Source organism: Clarias gariepinus, chromosome 5 (genome assembly GCF_024256425.1).
Source record: "Clarias gariepinus isolate MV-2021 ecotype Netherlands chromosome 5, CGAR_prim_01v2, whole genome shotgun sequence".
NCBI classification, from domain to species: Eukaryota; Metazoa; Chordata; class Actinopteri; order Siluriformes; family Clariidae; genus Clarias; species Clarias gariepinus.
The window spans coordinates 11,104,156-11,122,035 of NC_071104.1; the positions used below are offsets into that span (position 1 = coordinate 11,104,156).

The 17,880-nt window shown below is 41.1% G+C and overlaps 1 protein-coding gene across 1 annotated transcript; it reads left to right on the plus strand.

Annotated features, from left to right (window-relative positions):
- Positions 1-2,488: 2,488 nt before the first annotated feature.
- dnajc3a (DnaJ (Hsp40) homolog, subfamily C, member 3a) lies at positions 2,489-16,527 on the plus strand. The gene is made up of 12 exons (XM_053495930.1): positions 2,489-2,650; positions 4,374-4,484; positions 4,571-4,695; positions 4,777-4,851; positions 5,414-5,566; positions 10,784-10,965; positions 11,100-11,219; positions 12,440-12,545; positions 12,695-12,815; positions 14,207-14,339; positions 14,473-14,621; positions 16,042-16,527. Exons 1-12 carry the CDS (start codon positions 2,569-2,571, stop codon positions 16,194-16,196), a joined length of 1,512 nt encoding a protein of 503 aa, XP_053351905.1. The 5' UTR covers positions 2,489-2,568; the 3' UTR covers positions 16,197-16,527.
- Positions 16,528-17,880: the final 1,353 nt, after the last annotated feature.

The following is a 17,880-nucleotide window of genomic DNA, read 5'->3' on the forward strand; positions in this document are numbered from 1 at the left end:
TTCAAATATTAAAACTAAATAATACAATTCAATACAAACATTTCCAATTTCTGACAATTATTTTCCAGACCATTTTTTAAAATAAAAAATCTTTCATTTTTGAGTACAGCTCAGTGCACTTGGTCCTGTAGCAAAAATTACCTCATCAATGTCAGGGCGATGATCAGACCAAGTTTCTTTGATAGCAGCTTTTTGTATTGTTGGGTCAGATGTTACTGATTTTCCTCCAGAAAATTCCCCATGGATTCTCTACAAGGTTAGGGTCAGGTGAACTGCATGAAACAAGCATAGTAATATTGAAAATCATCACTGATCATAGAAAATTCACACTAGACATCGAGCATCTTGGTTTGTTGTAGTAGTTGTACTGTCATCCCTGTTGCTTGTGCGCCTTTTCCTACTACACTTTTCCCTTCCAGTCAATTTTCCATAAATATTCACTCTAAGAACAGCCAGCCCTTTCAGCGAGAACCTTCTGTGGCTTGTGGAGAGTGTCGATAATCTAATTCTGTACAACTTCCCCATGATTGTGCTGGCGTGTACTGAAAATAGAATATTTAATTTCGAGTATAATAATGTATAATATGTCCCATTTATTGTTTTTATACACATCAATGTAAAAACATCATTGCATTTCAGGCAGATTTTTATGTGCTGACCCACATTTACCAAATACCAAGGTGGAAAAAAGTGCATGGACATGTCTAAATCTGGTCTCTAGGACATTGTCTGATGATCAGCTGTGAGTCAGAACATCTCTGACAAGACAAAAGTTATATACAGTTGGGCCACTTTCATTTTTTATTCATGCTGCCAAGCATATATAATAACAATATTTATAATTCTTAATTACTATGTACATTAAAATAAAAAATATATATTAATATCATTAAATGGTACTTTTCACACATTGCCTTTTTTTTATCCAAATGCATCTGGGCCACGATTCTATGGCCAATAGAATCACAGCCACAAAACATCCTTGTATATGACTTGCTTTAAAGCATTTAAAGCATATTATACTGTGAGTTTAATATAATAACATAATACTCTGGTTGAAATGACAAAAGTCATATAGTGCACATAATGTGGCCAAAAGTATGTGGGCACCAGAAGGTTTCATCTGTAAATTTGGTTCAATTACATTTTCCTTATACAGAGCATGTAAAGCAGATTCACAGAATCAAAATTAGGGAAATGAGTGTGAAATGTGCAAAAAAAAAATTATAATTTAAAATGGTCAGATTGCCCCGGATGAGCAAGGCAACAGTGGAAAAGGAAAAACTCCCTGAGATGCTAATAGGACAAAACCCTGAGAGGAGCCAGACTCAACAGTAAACCCGTCCTCATTTGGATGATACAGTTAGGAGGCTGGAAACGCATTTAGCGGGGTTGAAGTCTCAGGACTCAGTGACGTAGTGGACGCGATTGGCAAACATTACTGTAATAGTTTACAGTGGAAGGTAAAAACACAGGAACATTGTGAGTTAGTTTTAATGCTCGTGCTGGTTGTTCTTAAGGTCTTTCACTTAACTTTTTCCACAAACCTGATGGAGCTCAGTTTGTGTGCGAAAATCTTGCTGGAACACTTTTGGGGCCCCCAGTTCCATTAAGGGGAATCCTATTCATTCATTCATGTGCCTCTATCAATCTGCTTTATCCTTGGCCTTGGCATGCAGTGGGGTACACATACACTACGGGCCAGGGGTAGCTCAGTGGTTAAGGCATTGGACTACGGTTCGGAAGATCCCAGGTTCAAACCCCACAACCACCGAGTTGCCACTGTTGGGCCCTTGAGCAAGGCCCTTAACCCTCAACTGCTCGGATGTATATGAGATAAAAAATGTAAGTCGCTCTGGATAAGAGAGTCTGCCAAATGCCTAAATGTAAATTGCTACAATTTGGGAATGCCAGTTAGCCCAATCTGCATGTCTTTGGACTGTGGGAGGACCCCAGGGTGGGAATCGAACCCAGATCCTGGAGGTCCAAGGCGACAGTACTAACCACTACACCACATTCGTGCTTACATTTTTTTTTCCCCTTAACATTTTCCACAAACCCAACTCCATTGGGTCAATTTGTGCGCTGGAACATCTTTAAGGCTCTCAGTTCCAGTGAATGGAAAATGCACTCTCGACACACTCTCATGTGCCTCTGTAGGTTTGTGGCAGATGGTCAGACGTTCACATACTTGTGGTCATACATGTAAGTACAGTACAGAAGAGCTTGCCCTACTTCTCTCACACTCAGAGAGAAAAAACATTAAGAGACAGCTGACACACGCCGTGAACGCGCACTCGCGCCACTTAAGGATGCCGTGGCCAGTGTTAGTTGAACCGGCCAGCGTAGGCGTGGTTTCTATCAAAACGAACCAATCAGAGAGAGGTGGGCGGCGTCTTAGACAGAACGAACCAATCGGAGTGACCCACGACCCAGCGGACGCTATCGGTCCGGCTGACTTGGCGAGTAGTTGGCGTGGAAGCGCAGTGGAGAGTAGAGCGTGAAAACAACTCCGTAACTCTAACTGGAGCGGAGATTACAACCAAAAAGAAAGCCTTTTTTAATACAATGGTGTCCTATAAACCAGTCGCGTACAAACTTGTGAGCTATGTGCCCTTTGTGCTCGTGCTGCTCGATCTACGATATGAAGGTAAGAAGCTCCTGATTTCATACAGATGATAAAGACAGACATGTGACAGCTTACTGACCTGTCACACATCTGTACAGCTGTAACCTGAACAAGACCAGAAGAAAGTGCATTAATAGGTTTATTCGGCGTCAAGGGCTTCTAGTGTGCTAAGTAGTAGTGTATTTTAGTATAGAGTCAAGCTGTACCATTAGTTATGACTTGATAATCAGACATCTGTGTTCAAGACCAAGATAAAGAAGTGTGATGTGTGTGATTAAAAAGATTACAGTGTCTGTCTTTTATCTATAATCATAGTAATAATAATAATCAAGCATATGCAGTTAAAATGTAGCAATTTTCATTCTCAATAATTTAGTATTTTGTATATATATAGTATATCAGGCATTGGTGTCTCAGTATTAGGTTTCTCACCAGCCATGTGGAAGCCCCAGGTTCGATTCCCATCCGATGCTCAAACCCCCAACCACTGGATGCAGTCCCAGTCCCTAGCTCAGATAAAATTGGAGAGTTGCGTTAGAAAGTGTATCAGATGTAAAAAACTGTTGGCACTGTGGCAACCCCTTGATGTTAGCATCCAGAAAACCAACAACGGGATTTTAACTTAACCTTTACTGTCCATCAAAACAGCCGAATCAGCCTGGTACTGATTTTTTTTTTATTTATTTTTACATATAACATACGTTATGCACAGGAAATGTGTGTGCCTAAAGAATCTACTTGTGAAGTTTATGCAACATGGAAGTGACCAATCTGCTTCCCTAAAAATGTCAAGTTGCTAACATGAGACATTTTGGAGAGATGATTTTATATGTGCCCATTTTTCAGTGTTATACTTTCTCGCTTTAAACAATAATAATTTAAGATGCAAATTATTTATATTTCTTTATTGATTCATTGTTTGAATTTTATCGATCGATATGTGATATGTTTATTGATTGGTTGGTGTAAATTGGTATAAGCGTCTATGTGTGAAAATTGTTATTAAAAATGCTTTTTTTGTTAAAAGCTCAAAGAGCAAAAAATCTGTAGTGTCAAATTCATGTTGCAATATCTTAACAAGTTTGCATTATGGAATTACAGACTTTTTTTCAGGTTTATGTCTTTTCATGTGAAATCTAAATCATCCAGATTTTATCTGAATGACAATTAAGATCATTAAAAGATTTTAATTTTAAAAAGTTACAGACTAGCGTAAAAGGGCGTAAAAGGGCATAAAATTGTATTTAGCAAATGTGTTTCTTTTTATCTGATAAAAATATAAATGTGTATGTGTATCTAAAAAATTAAGCCTGGATAAGAAACATTAAGTATTATAAAAAATGGGGAAAAAATATTTTATGATCTTATTTGAAAATGTACATGTTAGCACCAATACCCTGTTTTGGCTATGTATCTTTTCGAGGTGGTTAGCATTATTGCCTTGCACCTCCAGGGTCTGGATTTGATTCCTGTCTGGAGTCTGTGTGCATGTTCTCCCCAAGCTCGATGGGTTTTCTCCAGGTCTCTTCCAACAGTCCAAAGACATGCAGATTAGGCAAATTGGCATTCCCAAATTTTTCCGTAGTGTGTGAGAGTGCTGTGCGATGGATCGGCACACCTTCCAGGGTGTATCCCACCCAAGTGCCCCAAGTCCCCTGAGATAGGCTCCAGGCCCCCAGCGACCCTGTATACAGGATAAAACAGTATAGACTATGAATGAGTGAGTATATCCTTTCGATTGCAGGAGTGTTGTGCAGTGGTGAGAACAGCGTCGAGAAGCACCTTGAGATGGGGAAGAAGCTCCTGGCTGCCGGACAGCTGGCTGACGCACTCTCACATTTTCACGCAGCTGTTGGTAAGTTGGTCAGGTCCTTCAAAAAGTTTCTTAACTTTTGTGTCTAAATATTTCTGACTATCTTTTGATCTCTTTGGCATAAATAGATGGTGACCCAAAAAACTACATGGCCTACTACAGAAGAGCCACCGTCTACCTGGCCATGGGCAAGTCGAAATCTGCTTTACCAGATTTAAGCAAAGTCATCGACCTTAAGCCTGATTTTACATCGGTAGGTTTTGCTCCGTATGATGATATGAAATACAGTATGTCATGTGTTAATGAGCGGGTGGTAATGGGTGATCTGTTACAGGCAAGGCTTCAGAGAGGGAGTCTACTACTGAAACAGGGAAAGCTCGACGAGGCTGAGAGCGATTTCAAAAAAGTGGTAGGTCTTGAATGAAGATTTCCAGGTTTAGAATCATTAAATTTGCTGAAGGCGGCATGGTTAGCACTGCCGTCTCGCACCTCCAGGGTCTGGGTTCGATTCCCGCCTCTGTGTAAATGACCTTTGCATGTTCTCCCTGTGCTTGGTGGGTTTCCTCCGGGTACTCCAGTTTCCTCTAACAGTTCAAAGACATGCAGGTTAGGCTGATTGGTGTTCCCAAAGCGCCCATAGTGTGTGTCCAGGGTGTTCCCCGCCTCATGCCTTAAGTCTCCTGGGATAGGCTCCAGGCCCCCGTAACCCTGAAAAAGCGGTATAGGCGAGTAAGTGAGTGAAATTTGCTTGTTCATGCCGTATACAAACCTTTTATTATGTCCGTATTATAAAACCGAAGTGGGTTTGTGGTTTTGTTCAGGTACACTTGGAAATCTGAAATTCTCATCCATAAGAACAAATTAAAATAAATCTTGTTTCATCTGAAAGAGGTGATGATCTATAAATGTCTCTTTACAAAGAGATACAAATGTGATGCTTTCCGTGTGTGTTATTTCACTGGGCCCTGTAGCTGAAATCGAGCCCCAGCAGCAGAGAGGAGCAGGAAGCACAGAGCCAGCTGAAGAAATCGGACGAAATCCAAAGACTGGTGACCGAGGCGCAGAGTCATTTCAAACACGGAGACTACGGCTCAGCGGCAGCGCTCCTGGACACTGTTATTGAAGTGAGTTAGCTACTGTACCAGTATTGATTGCTTTTTTGGTATCATGATCTGACCCACAATTCAAGCGTACACACAACACAAGCAATAAGTGAAGGAGCTCTGAGTGTGCAGCCTTCTGTTTAATACAGTGGTTAATCAATCGGAATGTAGGTCCTACCGTCGCCGCGCTCGGCGGTACCGTTTGGCTTTGTGCGTTTGCTGGCTTTTACCGTTGAGTGGCGCTATATAACTACAGGCTGACGCCTTATGCCTTAGTTCATTCTCTGCTGGATTAATGAGACACAGAGTTTTAGAACTGCAGGTAGTAGCGGATAAAATCAATTAAAACATTGTAGTTAAACAAATTTATAATCACAGAACCAAAATGACGATACAAATGTAGAATTTAAATTAAATTAAATCTTATTAGGATAAAATTTAAACCAAATAAATGTTAACACAGTGAGCCTTTAAATTTTATCACGTGTAATTAGAAAAGACGCGTGTAGGGTTTTGTGTCGTCTTATATCTTGTGTTCTTTAAATTTATAGTAGATTTATTAACTAAAATAAATGACCATAAAAATTATAACATTGTCAGGACGTTCTACTGCGTCAGCTGATGTTGGTCATTCAGCCCCGCTTGTGTTTTTGCGTTATTATAAGAATGAAATGCAGTAGACTGTTATGATCTGTAAACGGGTTCGACCCATGTTGCACGGGCGGCACCATAAAGCACGGACACGAGGCGAGGTCTTACGGGAAAAGGGTAATTTATTTAGGCAAAATGGGGAAGGAAAGTGTTGAAGGAGGGAGAATGGAAAGAATGGGATAAAGGTTGTGCATGTGCAGTCCTGGGGGCTGTGCCACACTGGCATGCGGGCACACAGCTGATGCTAAGTGTTGGTGCACGGAGTGGCAGAACTGAGCACGCGGAGGCAGCGCTCCTGCACGCTCCCTCGTGACGGCGCTTCTCCCGCTGTCGATGGCCGGCGCGAGTTCTCGCTGACGCAAAAACCTAACCACACTTTTCCTCTTCGGCAGCGGGGCTGCGAGGGCGGGCACGGTGCGGGAGTGTAGATGCCGCGGGAGCTCGCGCAGCTCTTTCTCGCGCTGTCCTCAGCGCGGAGATCAAAGGGCGGAATTCTAGTGCCCCTGTTTAAAGCGCCTGGGCCGCGTCACATCTCCCCACTGACATGCTTTTTTTTTATATTCTCCATTACATCACGTACTTCCCAGACCTCAGACAAACCTCCGCGCCTTGCTTTTATAATGCGGAGCAAGCCCGAGATCATATTAACGTTAATTATCGCCAGCCGGCACAAATAGGCGGCTGCGTCCATTTGCTGCCTATTCAGGGAGCCTACGGAGTGAGGGAGTAGTTATAGTAGATTTGGGCGTACACCCATCACACGTGCACGCCGTGGTAGATCATCATAATTGTCTTTAACTTGTATTTCATAAGGTTTTCCGAGCGGTGGTACAGCGCAACGGGGGTCATTATTTACTATTAAACATTAAACGAATTTACAAAACTTAATGCGTGCGATTAAGCGCTGATTCTACGTAGGAAAGTAAAGAAGAGGATCCTGATGCTCAACATTCCGGAGACCAAACCCCATTTAAATTAAATTAACAAATATTGCATGTAAATAACAATAGCCCACGTTTAAAAAAGCATTTTTATTTAGATTATAAAAAAATAATCCTGCATCTGTTTTAGGTGTTCCAGCTGCCACTGTTCTAAAATTTAAATTAAATCAAATCTTATTAGGATCAAATTTAAGCACAATAAATGTTAACACATTGAGCCTTTTGATTTTATCACTTGTAATTAGAAAAAAAGCGTGTATGGATTTGTGTCATCTTATTTCTTGTGTTCTTTAAATTTATAGTAGATTTATTAACTGAAATAAATGACCATAAAATTAAAACAGTGTTAGGACGTTCTACTGCGTCAGCAGATGTCGGTCTTTCAGCCCCGCTTGTGTTTTTGCGTTATTATAAGAATGAAATGCAGTAGACTGTTATGATTTGTAACGGGTTCGACCCATGTTACTCAAACAACTCAGTTTAGGTGCTGGGGGAGGGAGGTGCTAATGATTTGGTCGGCTCTGTGTGTGTGTGTGTGTGTGTGTGTTTGTGAGAGAGAGAGGGGGGTGTCGCGGTCGTTTTCAGTGAAACAAAGGCTCAGCTTAAAAATGTTAGGCACATCAGTCACTTAACCCCCAATAAAAGGTATTTGAGTGTTATGATAGTTGTAATATAACAGATGCGCACTGAATACTAAACCAGGCACGGAGATTAATGAACCAAGATAGCCCCCATACCCGTTTAAAAAAAAAAAACCCAAAAAATATTATTGTGTATAGACTGATTAAAAACAATGCAATTTATGCTATCATAAGGAAAATAACAAGTTCTTCCATTCCAATGATTAAAAAAGGTAACAATGTCAACTTTAGAATCTAGAATCCAGGAGATTAAAATTACACAAATTGAAATCACTGAAAGTCTCCAGAAGAGCCTCAGATTCAAGAGGTTTTTAAAGTGGGGAGAAGTGCATTTCAGTTCCTCTGAATAGGTGAGAACAGCCGATTCACACCTGGGGAGGGTGAATAATTTGTATTTGAATGTTGTCTGGCATTGTAAAGCACTATAGTGACACTAAAAGAACAACCCAGGATTAATAGGAATTCTTATACTGCATAAACATTATTTAGCACAAAAAAAATTCCTCGCGCTCGGGAAAACTATGCGTGCGGTTGAGCGCTGGTTAGACTATAGGAAATTAAATCGGAGGGTTTTTATTTAGACTATAAAAAAATAACCTGCGTCTATTTTTAGGCGTGCCAGCTGCCACTTTTTAGTTAGAAGTTTTCAATACAAAGCTTATAATGCCCACATGACATGACGGAATAAGGCACGGCTGGTGATGATTGGGGTTTGTTGGGTTACAGTGGATTTTACTACGCGGTGTGAGTGCAATGGCCATCCGTCTGCTCGCGCTGACTCTGCTCTCCGCAGATGGCCGGACCGGCCCCTCCCACCTCTCGCTCCTTTGAAGTTCCTGGGGCGCGTTCCATTTGCCCTGCTTGCATGCCGCACTTCCGGGTTGTTGCACGCGCGCTGCATACACAGCGCGTAGTAAAATCCACTTTAACCCAACAAACCCCGAGTATTTTATAGCGCGGGGTGCAAGCCCGGGCATCGATAGCAACGATAGCTCACCAGTCATGTGTAATTCTGCGGTCCCGCTGCTTCGCATGTCTGAAGGGGAGGCCGCCTAACTAGTGAGCGAGGAGCGATATTGATTTGGGCGCACGCCGTGACAGGCTGAAAAAACTGTGTCAGATTAATGTGCAAAAACTATATAATAAAACTATATAAGACTACATGCCTTTATAAGACTCAACTTTTATTTAAGCGCACTCACAATAACGAAAAAACGTTGTGATTTTGTAAGTGTTGTAAGCTGCGCTGTTCTGTATTGTTTTTGGTGAACTTGAGCGCGTCAGAAAATGAACGCAAACGTTTTTTTTAATGGTCAGAGTCAGTCTGCTTGCTGTTTTCCCGACGCGTTCATAATCATTATTCTACTTCTGCCGGTGCGCTCTGGAAAACTCCATGCATGCGGCTGAGCGCTGATTAAAACTATGGAGTAAATTAAAGAGGAGAATTACAATGCCGAATCGAAGTCCTGAGCCCAAACCTGATTTAAATTAAATTAACAAATATTATAAGTAAAAAAACAATAGCCCATGTTTAGAAACCGTTTATAAATTCTTTCTGACATGAGTTGGCCCGGTGTTATGCGCAGAGCGCCGGGAGATTTCCTGAAGCTCAGAAATCACTGGGCATGTTTTCTAAATAGCCGCTATCTTTAATAACTGATGGAGGTTTTGAGCTGTATACACACGCATTCCTGCCTAAACAACTCTTAAAACTACACCTGTAACACAATAAACAGTAATATTTCAAACATTCTGCAGGCTGATATTTGGAGAAAGGAAAGAATAATGAATAAACCAGTTGATGGGTCAAAATAACCCAACCAGGTGTTCATTTGTAAACCACATCTCATATGAGCCAACATGAGTAACCCAACAATGTGTTTAAAGTACCTGAAATAATCCAGAACTTAAATAACAATAAACCGATACAGAGATACGCTGTATAACAGTCACTGTTGTATTTACAGCAACGAGCGAAAATGTCACTTTGCGCCACCTGGCGGCCGATTTACGAATTACTTTGAAATGCAACTGATTTATTTTGGCCGCTGACGTTTTTACGCGGCGGTGAGCGCGACGGTAATAACCATTCCAATTGATCAACTACTGTATGTACGACAGTGAGGATAGATCAAATTTAATTCTCCTTTAAAGCTTTCTATAAAAGTGAATAGGATAATAAGCCAGTGAAAAAATTGTATGTATTATGGTAATGAGTACTAATATGAATAATATGTTTACCTCTACAGACCACTGTATACTACTGTAATTTTACTGTAAATAATGGATGACCTTATCAGCCTTTTAATGCTAAATTCATGTACAGTACTTAAGGGTATGTTTTACTTTGCACCACCCCCGGCGAAATAAATAACATTGATTATCATTTATAAAGTATACCAGTAGACTAGTGACCCTTACTTATATACCAGTAAACTTGTGACGCATCAATTGTATACCAGTAAACTGTTGACCAATAAATTATATACCAGCGAACTAGTGACCCATCAATTATATACCAATAAATCGGTAACCCATCAATTATACACCAGCGAACTGGTGACCCCTTATTTATATACCAGTGAACTCGTGACCCATCGATTATATACTATTAAACAGGTCTGTTAGGTCAATTATCATTTATTCCTGTAGTGACCGAAGGTCCAGTCCAGTTTCTGTGGGTCTGATCCCACAGAAAATTCAATGTAGCACAAATTGCTAAAAGAAGTCACAGCTTTCTGTGTATGTGGCCCAGCAGGTAAAAAGTTTAAGGTTGTTGATCCGGTCTGCTGATCCCCCAGATCTCAATATGGCCGAGCATTCATTAAAACGTGACCGACAAACAGGTCTGATCCATGGAGGCCCCTGCATCCGCCACTCACGTCCATGTTGCGAGGCATTGAGCTTAATGTTTTGCATTTTAAGGCTATGGCTGATCAGTGTAAATTTGAGCACAGGTGCATTTTGTTATTTGAACACCCCTACTGTGACTGTGTTTCCCTTAGACATGTGTGTGGGACGTTTACTCCAGAGAGCTCCGAGCGGAGTGCTTCATTCAGCTGGGTGAGATGGGCAAAGCCATCAGTGACCTTAAAGCAGCATCCAAACTCAAGAACGACAACACTCAGGCTTTCTACCAGCTCAGTACCATCTATTATAACCTGGGAGATCACGAGATGTCCCTCAAGTAAGTTTCTTTGTGATTCAGCATCTTCTGCAGCAGGACTGGTGCTTCTGTGTCAGGATCACGCCTGACAATTTTTGTACTTCATGTTCGAGTGAGATTTTTATTCTGTAAATGCGATGCCTTTTTGTCTGCAGTGAAGTGAGAGAGTGTTTGAAGCTGGACCCAGACCATAAGCAGTGCTTCAGCCACTATAAGCAGGTCAAGAAGCTCAACAAGCAGATCATGTCAGCTGAGGAGCTGATCCAGGAGCAGAGGTGTGTACTGCCAGCAAATCACCAGCACAGATTCAATCCCAGCTGTGTCGCTGAGAAAGAAATACATTACATTAATGGAATAAGTCCATATGATATTATGTAAATTTAAGAATTGAGATTGTGATCATCTCATATCAACTTCATCAGCTATAGTAGTACTGATATATCGCCCCATTATTCCCTCGTTATTCAATTCTCCAGAAACTCCATTGGCTCACGGCAATCTGTTCAACACCTTCTCTGCGATACATCTCTGACCCCATACGTTCTGTTCCCTTTGTCAAACTTCATACTGTGTGTTTGTGTGTGTGTGTATATATTATATATATATAGGCAAATAAATTTTGTTATTAAATTAATGTAAAAAAAAAAAACCAGACATACATATTCCATTCACATTCATTATGTAAATGACTATATTTATATGTAAGTAAATGCTAATCACTGAGTTGTGGTTTAGTTTGTAGTTACTTTATATGTTTACAAAAAATATATATTGTACATGTAGTCTGATTTTGGCGGCATGGTAGCTTAGTGGTTATCACTGTCGCCTTGCACCTCCAGGACCCGGGTTCCATTCTTGCATCGGGTCTGTGTGCATGGAGTTTGCATGTTCTCCCTGTGCTCTGGGTTTTTCAGTTACCACCCACATTCAATGTCCAAAGACATGCAGATTAGACCCAGATTGCATGTAGTGTGTGTGAATGTTGACGGGACCTCCTACTACGGTCATTGGAATGAAAACAATGGTCACCTTAGTAGGACTACAGAGGTTCTTAGATGGATGGGAGTAGTCAGATTGGAGTTAATTGACATTGATACTGTATCTTTAAATAATGTAAATGTTAACTTGTTTTCTTATATGTAATAAAAATAAAATCTCAAAATTCGACAGATTGCGTTGTACTTGAAATTGTGGGCACATCTAGTATTAAATATATGTTTGATCGGCTTTAATCTGTCTTCCAGCAGGGTTACTTGTTACTTGATAAAAAAAAAATAAAAAAAAAGAAATGTTCACATTTTGTCACCAATGTTAAAAATTTTGAACAAAATGTTCTTTTTTGCTTTTCAGCATTAAATAATTTGCTGCATAAGTCCTGTTGGCAGTGTGTGTGTGTGATCAGTTTTTTTTAAGAGGCAGGAAAACACTTTATCAAGTAGAAAAATTTCCAGTTGGACTGAATGTCTTTTTTTTTTTCTTTTTTTCTCACACACAGGTACGAAGACGCAGTAAGCAAATACGAGTCGGTTATGAAGACGGAACCGAATGTGCCCCATTACACTGTTCATGCCAAGGAGCGCATATGCCACTGTCTTTCTAAGGTGATAACTTCTATTCCCTCACTGACCACCAGGTGGCGCTGATAGCTGTTCAATCTGATCTCTGCTTTGCTGCAGACACTTTCCCTGTCCTATTAAATTTGCAGAACATTAATGTAATAATCTCACCCTTTGGTTTGATTTGGCCACAGGATCAGCAAGGTGCTAAAGCAATCCCAGTGTGCAGCGAAATCCTGAGCTCGGACCCACAGAATGTGAACGCTCTGAAAGACAGGGCCGAGGCCTACCTCCAGGATGAGCAATATGAAAACGGTAAATTTATGTGGCGTTTCATTTCAAAATCTTACCTCCACATACTGTACATAGCTCTTCAAAGCAGCAAACTGTATAGTCGATTTAACAAGTGAAGAACGTGCTTGATCGACGATCTTCATTGTGGATGTAATTGTGGAAATCGGCTTATCGGTCCAAACCTACCTGGCTCTATGTGGAAAAGTAATTGCCCCTAAATCTAATAATTCCACCATTGTTGGCAAAAACCATTAGCACTTGCGATAACAGTCGATGAGTCTTTCACATTCATTTCAATGAAACTTTCAGAGCCATTCATAGGTGGACTAGCTGGTGTGTTATCCAATCGTTGTCCAACCCAAGTGCGCTTGAACCAGACATTCTCCTTCAGGCAGAGCACAGAATGCCATCAATTTGGCAAACTTGCATCAGATAGACTTATAAGTCTTGTACCTGGATTTATCATCCAAGTACTGAAGCTGCAAAGCAACCCCTAACCATTACACTACCACCACCATGTTTTTATAAAACGCTGTGTTTTACTGTATGCCAGATGTACATTCTAAAAAGTTCTGCTCTCTCTTAGTCAACAGAATATGACTTGAAACTCTCCCCATAGATTCCATTTTCGCCCAGTCTCTTTCTCACGGTTGAATCCTGAACACTGAACTTAGCAGAGGCGAGTGAGGCCTGCAATTCTTTAGATCTTTTCCTGGATGCTTTTATGAGCTCCTGGATGTGTTGTGGTTGTGCCCTGGTAACTTTGGTAATTTTGTAGTCCAGCTGTTCCAGCAGGTTCACCACTGTTCCAAGTTTTTATCGTTTGTGGATAACGGCTCTCACCGTGGTTCTCTGGAAATCTTAAAGCTTCAGAAACGGCCTGGTATCAATGCTGCTGTACCAGTCACTTACTTAACAAAATTGCGAGAGTTCTTGATTTAACAGGCCTGGCAGTAATCAGGCCTGGGAAAACGTGGCAAGTGTAATTTAACTCAGCTTTTTAAAAATCTGTTTATTCATGATTTAGCAAGGGGGCAATTACTTTTTTCACTTAGGGCTAGGTATATCAGCTTTTTATTCCTTAAATTCCACATTTAAAACTGCATTCTGTATTTACTTATCTTTGTGTAATATCATTCCTTCATTTAAGTCTGACAAGTACGAAAAAAAAAACATGAAGGGGCAAATAGTTGACAAACATCTAGCTCATCATATACATACAGAACATGCTTATCGCAGAAAAAAAGTGTATGTACTCTCTTAGTCCAGTTTCTAATCATCTCTAATCAAGCACAGCTTTATGTCATGCCCTGATTATTTAATTCCCCTGCCTTAAATTAGACCTTCAAATGATTCTTTGGATCAGACCTGCTTTACAGAATGATTTCCTAACCATCTCGCATCTTCTGCAGCCATTAAGGACTTTGAGAGTGCAAAAGAGTTCAGCGAGAATGACCGTCAGATAAAGGAAGGTCTGGAGCGAGCACAGCGCCTTCTCAAGCAGTCCCAGAAGAAAGACTACTACAAGATCCTTGGCGTCAAGAGGTGAAATCCTTAATTAGATAACCTGTGAAGGTTCATATTGATGTGTGTCGTGTTGAATATGAGTTCTAAACGTGATTTCTAAACGTGAGTTCTAAACGTGAGTTCTAAACGGCTGGGCTTGTGTGAATACTAGGTCAGCACAGAAGAAGGAGATCATTAAAGCCTACAGAAAGCTGGCACAGCAGTGGCACCCGGACAACTTCCAGGATCCCGAAGAGAAGAAAAAGGCTGAGAAGAAGTTCATAGACATCGCACAGGCCAAGGAAGTGCTCACTGATCCAGGTAATAAACCCTCAGACTGTTTGCTTTTGTCTGCTGATTTAAAAAAAAATCTTTTGATGTGTCATGCTTGAACATAGTATCCAGCAAGTACCTTAAAGTTGGGTGGCCATTATAAAATACTTGTATTGATGTCAGCATAGTTTTTAAAGGTGGCACACTGGCGCTTTGGTTGGCACCGTGGCCTTGCAACCGCTATGGTCGAGGGTTTGATTACCGCCCAGGGAAGGAGTTTGCATGTTCTGTGCTTGGTGGGTTTCCTCCAGGTGCTCTGTTTTCCTCATGCAGATGAGCCTAATTGGTGTTCCCAAATTGCTTGTACTTTTTGTACAGCAGAATCCCGAGCAGAGATCCTGCTGGTTTGACTTGGACACATCTCATGTTTCGCATCCTAACTTCTTAGCTCTCAAACTACTCTACTTTTTTGCACTTTCTCTGATTTTCTATTTAATTTTCTTGTTGTGTTCTCGTTACTAGCGCTAACAGCTTGTTCCTTAGTGGTTGGTTGTAAGCACTGCAGCGACTGGAGCTCGAGTCCCACTCATATCATCGGTTTGGTGTTAATGGTGTTGCAACATCGCGTTGTGGCATTCGGTCAACACCATCCCATTGTCATGTTGTCCTGACGTCATTTCATCAAAGTAGTTCTAACTTTCAAAAACAACCTAATTACGGACATTGGGGCAATTTTGGTTATGTAGCCAAATTAAGTTTGCCACAAAATATTTTTGCTGAGTGAATTAGGACCGAATCAGACTGGAATTCAGATCAAACCAACCAATTATGGTCGCTGGTTTTCACCAATCACTATTGGAGATAGAAATTTTTGACCGTTCTTCCAGAAAGTGCTTTTGTGAGGTCAGACACTAATTTTGGACGAGAAGGCCTGGTCTCCGCTCTAATTCATCCCAAAGGTGTTCTATCGGGTTGAGGTCAGGACTCAGGACTCCTTTGAACACCTTTGAAGCAGAGACCGTGAGCCAGGCCTTCTCGTCCAACATCATTAATAGTCAAAAATTCCCATAAACACACTCCTAAACCTTGTGGAAAGCCTTCCCAGAAGGGTTGAAGCCGTTATAGCTGCAAAGGCCAACATCATATTAAACTCTATGGGCTCAAGTTCATTTGCATGTAAAGGCATGCAAGTCAATATTTTTTGGCAATTTTTGGCATATGTACTGTGTCTGAAGGTAAATAGCAATCAGTTTTACAGCTTCACTCGTAAGCAATTTTTTCACAAGTCCTGGTTTGACTTGAACGCCCCTCGTACCATAGCGGTCTAGATTTGAATATAGAAACTGCGCGACCATTTTGCATACACTCTCCCCCATTAATGTGTGAGGCATTTAGCATGTAACTGATCATGTAAAGATGCATGTCAAAAGATCGATTTGACACCTTTTATCTCTGTGCTCTTCTGCAGAAATGAGGAGTTTGTTTGACCAGGGTGAAGACCCCCTGGACCCTGAGAGCAAGCAAGGAGGAGGCCATCACCACTTCCATGGGGCTTGGGAGAACTTCCAGGGCTTTAACCCTTTCGGCTCAGGACCGTTCAACTTTAAATTCAATTTTAACTGAAGTCATCCAAGAGCTCGGATCAGCCTGATCTCAGAGAGAAGTGATTGTGTTGAGCTGCCCTGGATACAGTATGACTACACAGGCTGCCATGGCATTCAGACACATCCCATGCTGTTGATTATTCTCGGACTTGATAAGCAAACCAAAAATCCGAAGCATTTTTTTTTCCCTTCACGGAACTTCAGAGTATATTGGGTTCACGCCCAAGCAACCGAACAATCCTAAGACTATTATGTACATAGAAGACTGCACTATTTTTCTATGAATTAAATATTGATGCATTGTAAATACAAAAATAAAAGATGTCATCGCTTATTTAATTAACAAGAAACTGTTCTAGTGTCGAAATCACTATCACCTTGGTTTAATCTTGAAGTTAAATTAAATTCAGGTCAACACTATGGCCTAGCACCTCCAGGGTCCGGGTTCAATTCCTACCGCTGGTTTCCACCGTGCTTGGTGGGTTTCCTCCGGGTACTCTGGTTTCCTCCCACAGTCCAAAGACATGCAGATATGTTAACTGGTCTTCCCAAATTGCCCTTGTGTGTGTGTGTCCCCTGACCAGGCCCTCTGCAACCCTCTACAGAATCAGTGAGTGAATGAATGAAATTCACTTCTAATGGGAAGTTTGAATCATTTTAGTGACTCGGTTCTTTGAATCTCGTACATCAAAATGAACAAATCTTTTTTTCCATCAGGTTCTTTTGATCAAAAATAATAATAGCGTCTATGGGAGTCATGTGACAAAAGAATCAACGACTCGAATCAAAAGACTCAAAGGTAACCACTCATTTCTGTTTCCTGTAACATACAGAGGTTTTGCGATGCTTTGCACCTGCGCGCCCAGTAGAAAATGAACTAATCACCCCCCGAGACTACATGTTCATCTAAGTCATCAACCCATCGCTAATTTGTACAATTTTAACAATACACAAATTGTGTACAGCAGCTGTAAAGAAATCCAAATTTAGATCTCTAATAAGCAAGCTGGTGGAAACAGTGGTGAAGACAAGTTTAAGAAAAAAATGGTCAAGAGGATTAAAGAAATGCCTCTTGGCACCAGATAGTGGGATTACAAATCATAGCGCTATGCAGAAAAGGGGAACACCAAGTGTGTTCAAGGTGGGAGAAAATGAACCAGGCAACATTGGCGACCTTATCTTCATGCGGGATGGTGCACCACCACGTTTTGCTCCTACTGTACAGTATGTGCGTGGTTAGACTAGAATTTCCAGGATGTTGGCTGGGACGACGTAGACCTCCAAATGCACAAAAAACTGTAGGTTTCACTTTCTATCTTACAAAAACAAGCCTAATCCTAATCCCGCCAAGCCTAATATAGAAGTTTGGTGCAATCCCATGAAAAAGGTACTAGGACAAATTGTTGAAAAAGTTAACGCAAGTTCGAATAGAAAGGCGTCAGAGCGCACAGCACAGGTGTTGAATATGGAGCTGCGTAGCTGCAGACTGGTCTGAGTCATCGGAACTGGACCATGGAGCAATAGAAGAACGCAGCCTGGTCCGATGAATCACATTTTTCTTTTTTGGGTGTGCAGCACCTACACCTACCTGGGGAAGAATATGGCACCAGGATGCATGATAAGAAGGCAAGCCAGTGTGATGCTCTGTGGATGAGATGACCTGGGAAACCTGGGTGTTACTTTGATACCTACTACATCAAAGT

Bases quoted from the DNA above. Each gene is read 5' to 3' on its own strand.
- dnajc3a (XM_053495930.1), top strand. From the start codon at position 2,569: ATGGTGTCCTATAAACCAGTCGCGTACAAACTTGTGAGCTATGTGCCC. The intron at 4,485-4,570 runs GTAAGTTGGTCA...TGGCATAAATAG, and splicing joins ACATTTTCACGCAGCTGTTG to ATGGTGACCCAAAAAACTAC. The intron at 14,622-16,041 runs GTAATAAACCCT...GCTCTTCTGCAG, and splicing joins GGAAGTGCTCACTGATCCAG to AAATGAGGAGTTTGTTTGAC.